Consider the following 12,023-nt stretch of genomic DNA (forward strand, 5'->3'; position numbering starts at 1 on the left):
GAAATAAACCCATCAGTGGCTATCTGGTGTTTTGGCCTCTTTGGTGTCAGCATGAAGGCTTTTGATGGCAGCACAAGCAGACCCTGCATGGACTCAAATGCTTTTCTGATGACAAGAAAGAGCCAGGAGCAGGGACCAAGGCTCAGAGTGACTAACCTGAAGGTTGCTGGATGGTGCTGGGCAGACATCCTTCACAGGATCATGGAATCCTTTAGGTTGGAAAAGCCCACTTAGATCATTGAGCCAAACTGTTGTCCCAGCACAACCAAGCCCACCACTAACTCTTCTGGTGAAGAAATTGTCCCTAATATCCAAAGTAAACCTCCCATGGCACAACTTGAGGCAGTTTTCTCTTGTCCTGTCACTTGTTCCCTGGGAGCAGAGCCCGACCCCCACCCGGCTGCACCCTCCTGTCAGTTGTAGAGAGAGAGAAGGTTCCCCCCTGAGCCTCCTTTTCTTCAGGCTGAGTCCCCCCAGCTCCCCATCTGCTCCTGGTGCTCCAGCCCCTTCCCAAGTGTGAAAAACGAGGTTCACATTTATAACACCCAACTCTATATCTTTCTCTGGACACGCTTCAGCCCCTCAATGTCCTTGTCTTGGGGGGCCCGAAACCGACCCCAGAACTCGAAGAGCCTCAGCAGAGCCGAGCACAATAAAACAATCAGTAGCCCAGCGGCCTCAGGAGGCGGCTCGGGCCCAGCGCAGCGGACGGGGGCCCTCTAGTGAGGGGCGGTGCGGCCCCGGCTCCGCCCCGGCCCGGAGCAGCCATGGCCGGTTTGGAGCCGCTGTACGCCTGGGCAAGGCCCGCCATCTCCCGTCCGCAGGACGCCCTGGTCTGTGGCATCCACTGGGAGCTGATCCGGCATGGCTACCGCTGCCTGGGTACTGGCGACCAGGTACGCGCCGAGCCGCGCTGCGCTGCCGCGGAGGCCTAGCAGGCCGCGGTGAAGCCTCGGCCTTTCCTAGCGCCGCTTGCCGGCGCCGTGCGGCTGAGCCGGGCGACCGCTGCCAGGGCCGGGGGAATAGGCGGTGTTGGGGGCACCCGGGCCGGTGCGGGGTCCGAGGGGCCTCAGTACTGGTGTGGAGATCGGAGCGGGTGGCTGCGGGGCTGGGGGAGGTCCCGGTGCTGTAGGGGGTCCTGCTCGTGGGCTAAAGGCGGTGATCCCGGCTATGGTGAGAAAATCCCGGTACTGGGGGTGCCGAGGGTCCTGATGCTGGAGGTCGTCTATGGGATGTCGCAGGACGGGAGATCCTTATGCTGGTGTGATCCGTATGATTCCAGGAAGAGAGTATAGTGCTAAGTGGGTATTAGTGGTGAGGCAGAACTTTGTAATAAAAAAGAGGTGTCCAGTCCAGTGCTGAGGAGGAAATGTACTGGGGCAATACCAGAGGGTGGGGCAGTCTAGTTCTGGACCCAGTGCTAAGATGGGGTTCTAGTGAATTTGGATCCTGATGGGTGTTGGGGGGTAATGGGGCTGCAGGCAACTGTCACAGCAGAGGACTCTCCCCAGTACCATAGGAGGGGACAGTGTAGGGCAGTGCCCCCCAGAAGCATTGATGTGGGGCTGGGACAGACATGATGACAGCCTTCCCCCATGCCCCAGACAGCTCTGTATCATGCTGGGGAGGTGAAGGTGTCTGTCGGGGAAGAGCATTGTCTCCTAGTCTGGGTATTTGTGATCTTCTCCTGCTCAGCAAAGAGTGGTCCTGTCCTCCTCTTCCAGTGCAGGGATGCTGTGGGAGGCTGGCAAGCAGGCAGGACCAGCCTGTAGGAAATACAGTCCTGCTTGTGCTGTCAAAACCTGGAAGGCATTGAGGGATCCCCTCACAGACACTTCAGTTCCCTCCTGGATCTCCCTGTGCAGCCAAGACAAGACCCCTGGCCCTAGGAGGTCATGCTGGGCTCCTGGGCAGGGTCTTGGCAGCCCATCCATTCCATTGCAGCCAGGTCCTGATGAAAAGAAGTCAGAGCTGTTGCCTGCTGGCTGGGAAGCCAACAAGGAGGTGTATACACTGCGCTACAAGTCCACGGATGATGCCCGTGAGCTGCTGCTGAAGGCCATCATGGTGGAGGACAGTATGATCCTCAACGTCATGGTGAGCACTCACGTAGCCCCTGTGGGTTTGGGATCCTTTGGTTGAAAAGAGCACCAGAGGCAATTTCTTAAATGTTGGCTTTTGCTTGTTTTGCCTGGAAGTGGTGTCTGTCCCTTCAGATGGGGCCTCCAAGGTGTGTGTTTTTGTGTCAGATGTGGCCCAGCATGATGATGGTCAAACACTGGCTGTGTCAGGGCAGTGGGACAGTTGGCTTTGAACACTCCAATACAGGAATTGCCCTGCTTCTGTCCCTTTCCCAGATCAGGACTTCTCTGCAGCCCACAAAAAGAAACTGCTCCATGTGGTTTTGCTCAGAGTTTCACCCTCTGCACCCTGAACTGGGGAGAGAGAGCAGGGAAAATCTTGCTGTACACTCGGGTTTGATCCTGAGGATTCAGGGACAGCACAAAGACATGTCAGGAAGTAGGCAAGCCCCATTCCTTGTATCCCAAGCGTGGGGTCTGCTGTTGTAGCTTCTCTGTCCCTCATTCCCAGCTCTGCCAGGCTGCTCACTCTGCTTTACCTGTGCTTTTCCAGGATCGCAGCTCTCAGAAGGTGTCAGATGTGACCTTGGCAGTGGCTGACTACATCAACCCAGAGCACCTGGACGATTTCCACAAGTAATCTCAGTTTCCTGTTTTTTTCTACAGGAGCAAATGTCCTACTGGCATGGAGAGGGGGCTAGAAATCAGGTTGGGAGGAGCTGGAGGACTTACTCCCCAGTACAAAACCAGGCCAGCCCTCAAATGTAGCCAGAACTCTGTCCCCTGCCTTCCTCTGCACTGGCATAAGAGATACAGAGGAGAGTGGGATCGTGGGTTGGAGCCCAGGGGTGTGCCACCCCACTTGGGAACAGGCCAGGCCAGCACATTCATTTCCAGAGCATTGTGCTGGGTGGACACTGCCCAAGAGTGTGACACCTTCAGCCACATCCTCAGTGTCATGTGCTTTCCTCCAGTGCAAACTGGTTGGGTTGGAGCAGAAGGGAGTGGCTGGGTGGTACCTTGTCCATATGAAATGGGGTAAAGACTTTGATGCCCCTTTGGCCTGGTAACCCTTCCTGTCCCCTCTGTGCTGCCAGTGGGGGACATGTTTTGTGACAGGGTCACTTTGGGCTTGTCTCCCCTCCTCGTGCCTGTTGGAGCCTGTCCAGGGCCCTGTGTTCAGGTGCCATGGCCACCACACCCCACTGTCTTCCCTCTCCTTGCTGCAGGGTGTACAAGAACACCGAGGAGCTGAGGACAAGAATTGCTTCAGGCATTATCGCTCCCTTTGGGGCCCCTGCAGGAAAGGCCAGAAAGGAGTCTGAGCCCAAAGAGGATGTGCACCGGGATGATAACCCGCTCCGGCACCCTCCCCGGCAGCCGATGGGCGCAAGGGCCCCATCCAGGTGAGTAAAGAGTGTGTGGCTGCTGAGAGGCTCCTGTTAGAGGGGATGTGGTCCTGGCACAGCACCCCAAACTGCGCATCAGGTCCCCATCTTGTGCATGTGGGATGGGGAGTGAGAAGGATCCAGACCTTCCCTAGCTGGATCAGCCTGGACACTTGGGTTTGATTTGGTTGCTGGAGAGGGATGGGCTCTTCTGGAGCTGTGTGTTGGGCTGACAGACCCAGGAGGGAACAGGCAGCATCTGGGGCTGGGACGTGGGGTGTGGGGTGAAGGACAGTTCCATTGTGTGGCTGAGCAGCTTTCGGGAGGGACACCAGAGGTGCACCCAGCCAGGGTGTGGTTCCTCTTCCTGTTCTCTTGACCCCACTTTGCCCTTAGAACCATTGTTGGCAATGCTGGGTAGAGGGGACACATGGTAGTTGCTTTGCCATCCCTTCCTGGCCCCTTCCAGTCATCACTCGTACATGGCAGGCGGGTTCCCTTCTCTACCACACACACTCTGATCCCCTTTGGCTGGAAGTCAAGAGACCCTACAGTGGCTCTGCTGTCTCTTGGGGACCAGCTGTGACTTCTGGCTAGTGTGTCACTGCACTGCTGTCTGCTGCCACTCAGGGTCCAAGAGGCTCCATGGAGAGGCCTGGGAAGACAGGCTGGAGCTGGGCACTGCTCAGAAACCATGTTCCTGGCCTGGCTTATTGACAGGGAGATGTGCCAGCTGGCTGCAGGCCCACCATCCCATTGTCCCCACACTCCTAGAGGTGGGACTGTGTCTCTGGCTGGGACATGCTGGGGAGCCTGGCCTAGCCCAGCACTGCTTAGGGATCCCCTGACATGGAAACCTGTGGTATACATGGACAGCTCCTTCTCCAAGCAGTGGGAACAACAGGGGGAAAAACAGGTTTGTCTCAGCAAGCTGCTGCAACACATGTTAGTGTCCACATCTGGCAACACCTCAGAGCAGGGAATGCTCCCAGTGGCAGCCCCCTCATGCAGGGTCCCACAGATCCCAGGGCCCTCCAGGTGCTGCACTGTTTGCTATTGGAGAGCACCCATGGGCACAGCTACACACAGCTTCTCTTCCTGAACATTTTGCTGTGTCCTGTGTTTCAGGCCTTCCCCCTTGAGTCCCTTTGCTGTTGGTGGAGAAGATCTGGACCCTTTTGGGTGAGTATGGCTCTTGAAGCACACCCTGCTCTGCCTTTGGGGGATGTGGGGTGCTTGGAGACCATTGGAACAGTATCCAGCCAAGTGTTTCTGAGTGGGGGCAGTTGCTCAGTGCAAATTGTGAGGGACGAATTGACAGTTGCTAAAGCTCAATGTGTTTCTAATATTGTAATAAGATCCTGTCTCTTGCATAGATGATAGGTTGCAATCTGTGTCTGTTTAATAATCAGCTTGTATTCATTTAACACACAGTAATTCCTGCAGTAAATCAAAGCTGAATACATCGTTAAGTGAATGTAAGCCTCTAATTTAAACCGTTACCAGCTGCTGTGTCTCCAGCCCAGCAGTCTGCAGAAGGGGAGGCTGAAAGCCGAGTTCACAGATTCTCAAGTCCTCTTGCAAGCCTCCTGGCTGTCTGAGGCACTTGGAGAAAGCCTGGGCAGCGGCTGGGCTGTCTGGGAGATTGAGCTTCACAGATGTATCCTCGATATTTGGTTTGGTTAGGCAAGGAGAACCTGTCATCTTCCACTCCAGTTAAAAGCAGACAGACAGACAATAACCAGCTTGTGGTGTCGTTGTGGAGTGTCCTGCAGCCCAGAGGAGTCTCCTCTTTGGAACCACTCTCCTGTGGGGATGGCATTTTTTCCCCTCTTGCAAGACTTGTTTCTCTGTGTGTTTGGCTAGAAAAGGGACAGCTAAAAATGTCCCTGCTCAGCTGGAAAGAGAGGCCTGGAGCTGGGGGGACTGGAAAGAAACGTAATTGCACCAGAAGAGGGGATTCATTTTGGGGGGAGGGCGTCCCTGTTTCTCTTGCTGCCTCCAGCTCTTCATCAGAGATTTCTCTGTAAATGACAAAAAAAAAAAGATGGTAAATGGAAGCAGATTTGTGGGCTGACACCTGCCAGTGCTGGGGCTGGAGACCCAGACTCCCAGGAATATGCTCATGGGACCTAGCTGTCCCGGGGCACTTTGGGCAGCTGTTCTGGCCTAATGGAACTCATTAGCATGGTTGTTAATGACTTGTATGATGGTGTCCGGAGGCTCCAGCCGCATTTGCACAAAGCCAACCGTGAGGAATGGCACTCGCAGCGTGGGGCAGCTCCGAGGAGCCACCGTGGTCAGCAAATGACTTCCAGGCAGCTCTTTGGAAAGGCTTGTGGGAGCCCAGCTGGCTCTTGCAACACTGCGCAGGGCAGGACGGGAAGCAGGGATGGAACATGAGCCTGCAGCGAGGGCCAGCAGGTCTGGTGCTTCTTGAGGGAGCAGCCAGCACCTCTGCTGTGGAGACAGGCTGAGAGAGCTGGGGCTGTTCAGCCTAGAGAAGAGAAGGCTTCAGGAACACCTTTGCAGTGCCCAGAGGGCTCCAAGAGAGCTGGAGAGGACTTTAGACAAGAGTCTGAAGCAACAGGACAAAGGGGAACGGTTTCCCACTAACAGCAGGCCAGGTTAGATTGGACATTGGGAAGAAATTCTTTCTTGTGAGGATGATGAGACCCCACACCTCTGGCTATCTGGAGAGGCTGTGGCTGCCCCATCACTGGAAGTGTTCAAGATTCGACACGGCTTGGGACAATTTGGTCTAATGGAAGGTGTGGCAGGGAGTTGGAATGAAATGAGCTTTAAAGTCTCTTCCTACTTAAACAGTTCTGGGTTTCTCAGCAGGGCTCTGTCTTTATGCCATGGGCAACCTCACTGGCTGGACCTGGGAGCTTTCCTTCCCACATGCCATGTGCCTGGTTAACCCCTTGTTCCCATGCTTGGCATTTCTTCAGTTCTCTGTAGTGCCAATCTCATCTCCTTCTCTGCCTTTTCTCTCTCCAGAGGTCGAAGTGGAGGAATGATTGTGGATCCTCTCCACTCTGGTGTCCCCCAGCCTGGCATTGACCCATCATCAGGCATCCCAGGCCGGCTTCCCCCAGGAGCTGTTCCACCAGGCGCCAGATTTGACCCCTTTGGCCCCTTAGGAGTTGGGCGACCTGGGTAGGTCCTTGGCCGTGCTGGTATTCCAGCCTGCTTCCAGCCTGCCACTGGCTGCTGCAGGCCTGAGCTCTCACTTCTGTTTGACTCTGCTCTGAATTTCTTTCCAGGCCGGATCCTGACCACCTTCCCCCTCCAGGTTATGACGACATGTTCATGTGAGGAGTCACCATGTGGCTGCTCATCAACAAGTCTTCAGGGAAGCAGGGGCACTTTGCCTCTTCACTCCTTATCTGATGGATGTGATCTTTCCAGCAGCATTTTCCTTCTCTCCATTTTGGGCCACATTCCCATGTGTCCCATCATCTATAAAGGCTTCCCTGTTTGCAGAACAGAAGAGGAGGCAGTAGTAGGTCATTTCTTTCTCTGCTTCTCTGAGGGTGCCCGGCCATTTGCACCCAGCAAGGTGGGAGTGTGGGGTGCGGTGCTCTGGGAATGGCCTGGGTGCTGTGGGGTTTCTCCTCTGCTTTTCTGGAGTGGCAGAGCTTGCTGCTGGGGTCCCATAAATGGTGGGTGTAAGGAGGCAGCTGGCTCCTTGCTGTGCTCCTCTGCAGGAAACCACAGCAACCTCCTGAAGGGGACAGCTGGAGTGGGCTCCCCATAGAGTGGGTTTCTCTCTTGCTCAGTATCTGAGTAAGGCACTGATTAAAGAGCTGGAGAGCCCAACCCACGGGGTCTCAATGGGTAGGCCCCCCAGCAGCAGCTGGGATTACAGCTATGCCTGCTAGCTTTGAAGAGCAGCAGCCTTTAATGTGCATGAGAAGAGACAGAGTTTGAATTCCTGGCTCACCTTGCCCCCTCTGTTTGATGAAGCCGTGGTGTTTTTCATTCCTGGGGTCTCTGTGAAGCCTTGCAGGCAATGTGGTGAGGGGTGCCCACTGGGCACTGCATAGATCTGGAGTAAGACAGAGGGAGCTTTGCAAAGGAGGTTTCTTGAACATGTTTTCCTACTGCCAGTCTTGTTGTGTGTGGCTCTGCCTGTCTGACTTGGGGAGAATAGCTGAGATCTGCCTGGCTCAGGCTCCTGAGCTCTCTCTAGAAGCCTCCCTTCCCTAGAGATTCCCCAGCTCAGTTGATTTTGGGCCTGCAGCTCATCTCTCCTGTCAGGGGCTCACACTGTTTTTCTTCTCATGGTTTGATCTCTTGGAAGAATGTTCATGAGACTGAAATAAAAATGTGACAACAGTGTTGTGCTGGTGCTTACTGGGGTGGCCCTCTGTTCCCTACTGTGCAAAGGGAAGCCCCAGAGATTCTCCCAAGGCAGAGGATCCACACTGGGAACCCGCTTTGTACCTTCCCCTGAGCAGCAGCTCTTTTCTAAGACGATGTAACTGTATTAGGAAAATGAAGTGGAGAACAGCCCAGCCCTGCTCCTGCAGTAATTGCCTCTCCGGGGCATTGAGTGCTGTTGGAACACTGCACGCAGCTGCTCTGGCAGAAATAAAAAGGGGGAAGGGATCCCCCCATCTATCTCTTCTCCCAAAAGGCTTTTTCCTTTTAAAACCTCTTTGCCTACAAATGCAGTTAATAAAGCTGTGTTATGGTGTGTGCTACCCTGGGCCCTGCACATGGGGGAGCAGGGAAGACCAGCTGGAGAAATCTGGTGCTGGGAGCAGTTGGAGCATCCCCTGTGTCTCCCCAGGGCTCATGCATGGACCCCCATTCGTGGAAGGCTTGGTTCTAAGCCCAGACCCACTGCACTATCCAGGTTTTTCAGGGGAGGTCCCAGCTGCAGACCCACGGGTAGGCTGTGGGCAATGCCCATGACCAGAGCAGTATGGGAAGGATGGAGACCCCGGGCTCGGTGAGGCCATTGCCCTTGCTTGTCCCCTCCAGCTCCAGGGACAGCCTGTGCCTATCTACAGTTCATTCCAGGAGAAATAAGCTCCCAGCCTTGCTGCTGGGGTTGAGAGACTGTATAGGGGAGAGGAAACAGCTTTGGCCTCATCGAGAGGCCCTCTCTGCGGGGAGCGGCTGTTTTCTGTGCCTGAATTAATCACGTTCTGCGACCTACCAGGAGGGAGAGGCGCAGCCGGCTTTGATGGGGCTAATTAAAGCAAGTCAGCGCAGGGAGAGGCTGCGAGAGGCTGCGGCAGGGCGAGGAACCGGCTTTTGTCTGCAGCGCCCGGCCCCGGCGGGTCCGTGGTGTTGTGCAGCTGGGAAACAGGTGGCAGAGGAGGGGAGTGGGTTCCAAAGGGGACAAGTGTCTGCTGCAGGCTTTTGCCTGGGCCTCTGGGCTCCCAGGGCTGAGCCATCCACTCCCCAGAAAGGATGGGTAAAAGGAGGCAATGATCCTCCTCTCATTGTCACAGGACAGTGGGAACAGGATACTGTCCCCACAGCTGGCTTGGGTGCCACCAAAGGAGCTGGAGCATAGCAGAGGTGGCTCTGAGGACCAGTGATACTAAGCACATTCCTTATTCCATCTGTAGGAATTTGTGGCCAGCACAAACCCCATCCCCTGAGAATGGTTGGGGGCAGCCACCCCCATCGCAGGTTTGTTCCACAGTGGCTGCAAGGGCCAGGTCTCCCTTCAGCAGGAGGGGCAGTTCAGGCCCTCAGCCATGTGTCCCTGTCCCCAGCGCTGCCGTTTCTGCCCTAAGCGATAAGAAACATTAACATGCACGGGAGCACAGTAACACACCCCGCAGTTAATTTTTATGGGGAGGCTGTGAGGAGTGGCTGGGGCTGGGTGTGCGGTCTTGGCACAGGCTCAGCCTCCCTCCTCCAACAGCAGCACTTCCACTATACGTTTGAAGAGAGGCACTGGATTATTGGTAATGGCTCAGGATCCCCAGAGAGTCCTTCAGGCCATCTGCCAGCCGGCCCAGCCCACAGCACCTGCCTGCATGCTCCCGATGGGATGGCAGAACCCACCCCCACCCCGGCATCGCTAATTACCCTGCAGCCGGTGCTACATCCCTTGGATCCTGGGTACAGGGAAGCCGTGTGTGTGGCCCAGCAGGAAAACAAAGCAGCCCCCGTTATATGGAACTGGGAAAGGCACACTGGGCCCTCCCTGCTTGCTTTGCTCACCCCTGGCACTAAGAAAGGCACCCCCAAAACACCAGCACTGGGGGACTGAAGAGCCATTGACCTTCATTCCATTCAGGCTGGTGACCATCAGCCTTTCCCAGCCAGATCTTTCTCAGCACTGGAATATTTTGGATTGCTTCCTACTACTCCCCTGCACATTAAGCACCACATGCAAGTACCTCTTTCCCAGTTCCTGCCACAGTCATGAAGGGACAGCTAGGTCAGACAGCTCCATGTCTCTCTCCATGTCTCTAGGGTGGCCACAGCCACCCTACACCTCAGCCAAGATCACATCCCAGCCCTGGAGTTCTCAGTGGGAAATCTTCTTTAATGGCACTCCTTCCTTGACACAGTTTGTTCATTGTAAATATATCTCTCTCCATGTAGAAGCTTCCCTCCAGTCCTGCAGGGACTCAAGGCACAGCCCAGCAACATGCTGACAAAGCAATAACAGCCCCTTCCTGCAGTTTTTTGAGCAGCCTTGTGCCCTAATCCATGGGAGTATTTCTTGTGTTCACATACAGCAGGTGCTTAGCAGCTGTAACCTTCACCAGGCTCAGCTTTTCATCCTGAAAACACTCCTTCCATCTTATTTAAAGTAACAAAAAAGGGATAAGGATGATTTCTCCATCTAACAGGTTTATTTTTCTAATCCAGAAAATGCAGGGCCAGCGCTGAGTTGCAGGAGGGACATATGTCCTCTCGGGGCAGAGCCTTGCTTGGGAGACTCAGAGCTCCCCCTTTCTCCCCTTCTTCTCTTCTTCTGTTTTCTTCCCTCTCTTCCCTCCCTCCCAAGGCATCACCCCCTCCTCCACCCTAGAGCCCCTCAATGACAGCCACAATGACATTTCCCCCCCGCTTCTCCTTTGGCCCCTCAGGCTCTGATTAAAGCCCTTTGTCCCAGGGCTGTTGGGGACAGGTAATGCTTGTTTGGGGACAGTAGGGCACAGCCACCTATTTCACTCCAAGTGTGGTTTCATCCCAGGGAAAGGTGCCTGGGTGCCAGGATTGCAGGTGTGAGGTGAATCAAGGTTGTTTCCTGGGATCCTACAATAAACACAGAGCCTGGCTGGTGATGTGGTAACAGGGAGACAGGCATATGGCTCTTGACAGCAGCGGGAAGAATCATCTGTGAAGCATTACATGGAAACACAGGGCAGAGGGCACCATTCCTAGCATATAAGGAGACACTGGAAGCCCTGGAATAAAACCCTACCCAGGCAACCAGATGTAAAAATCACTTTTCTTTGTGTCAGGCTCTCTGGAGGGATTTGTCCCTGCCTGAGAATGTCTGAAGTGGGTAGCTTATGGGATGGATTAAAAACTGGTGGCAGTTCATGATAAACAGCATCTTTTGTGGGTCTGCATTTTCCAGTGGGATAATTATTTCCCTTTCCCAGCACATTGCTCAAACCCATTTCTCTTTCCACAGAACATTGTGCTTTAATGATGCTTCATGTTAAATTCCCGAGATGCAATTTTGCCTTCACACCACAGACAAAGGCCCTTGAATCAGCAGAAAGGCCAGTGTGGGGACACCCCAGTAGCAGCACTGCCAGGCCAGCATGAGACACAGCCACCATGTCACCTCGAGGCACTGAGAATCATCCACTCTCTTCTGTACAGAGCACCATGGTTTTTGAAGATGCCATTCCAGGGCTGCTGGTGGTAGTGGGATGCTTGGCACAGTGCAGGCATGTGTCCTGGCCCTCATCCTGCTGTGTGGAATGGGCTGGTGGCACGTGAGGGCTGGGGGTGGCAGGAGGCTGGACCCCACTCCACAGGTGGTGGGCACGCTTGTTGCCTCCTCTTCTACCTGAAGCAGTGCAAGCACCAGCTTTGTGCTAGAGTTTTACAGGAAACTATTGCTAAAATGGTCACTGATGGCAGAAACAGATCTGTCGAGGAGAGCAGTCAGGTCCTGTATGTGGGAAGGAGCTCAGCCTTACATCCAGCCCAGGCTGCAACTGACCATGGCACAGAAATCCCATGGCTGCCTTGATTGTGCCACTGCCATGATGCTGGTGGCAGGATCCCATCCAGGAAGGTGCCGGGGAGGCCACAGGAGGTCCCAAGGCCACGCTGTCCAAGTGCTGGTGGTGGGGAAGAACCCAGGCCAGAGCCATGCAGTCTGGTGGAGTACCCCAAAGCCATCAGTCTGGTGCTTTTGGGCAGGAGCACCATTCAAGAAGGGTTCAAGGAGGTGAGAATGGTGGCTGAAGGCTGGCGTAGGCGAAGTTTCACCCAATGATATCGGTGTAGGAGTGCAGCAAGGGGACCCCGTTTCTGCCAGCGGCGGGGGCTCCCTGGGGTGCGCTCGGCTAGGAGCCGGGTCCCTCGGGGGGCTGGGGTGGGGGGC

General features: G+C 55.0%; 1 protein-coding gene across 1 annotated transcript; it reads left to right on the forward strand.

Moving 5' to 3' along the window:
* Window positions 1–724: 724 nt before the first annotated feature.
* PSMF1 (proteasome inhibitor subunit 1) lies at window positions 725–7,813 on the forward strand. The gene is made up of 7 exons (XM_015647208.3): window positions 725–896; window positions 1,945–2,097; window positions 2,635–2,717; window positions 3,311–3,487; window positions 4,598–4,651; window positions 6,473–6,631; window positions 6,739–7,813. Exons 1-7 carry the CDS (start codon window positions 768–770, stop codon window positions 6,788–6,790), a joined length of 807 nt encoding a protein of 268 aa, XP_015502694.1. The 5' UTR covers window positions 725–767; the 3' UTR covers window positions 6,791–7,813.
* Window positions 7,814–12,023: the final 4,210 nt, after the last annotated feature.

Source organism: Parus major, chromosome 20, assembly GCF_001522545.3.
Source record: "Parus major isolate Abel chromosome 20, Parus_major1.1, whole genome shotgun sequence".
NCBI lineage: Eukaryota > Metazoa > Chordata > Aves > Passeriformes > Paridae > Parus > Parus major.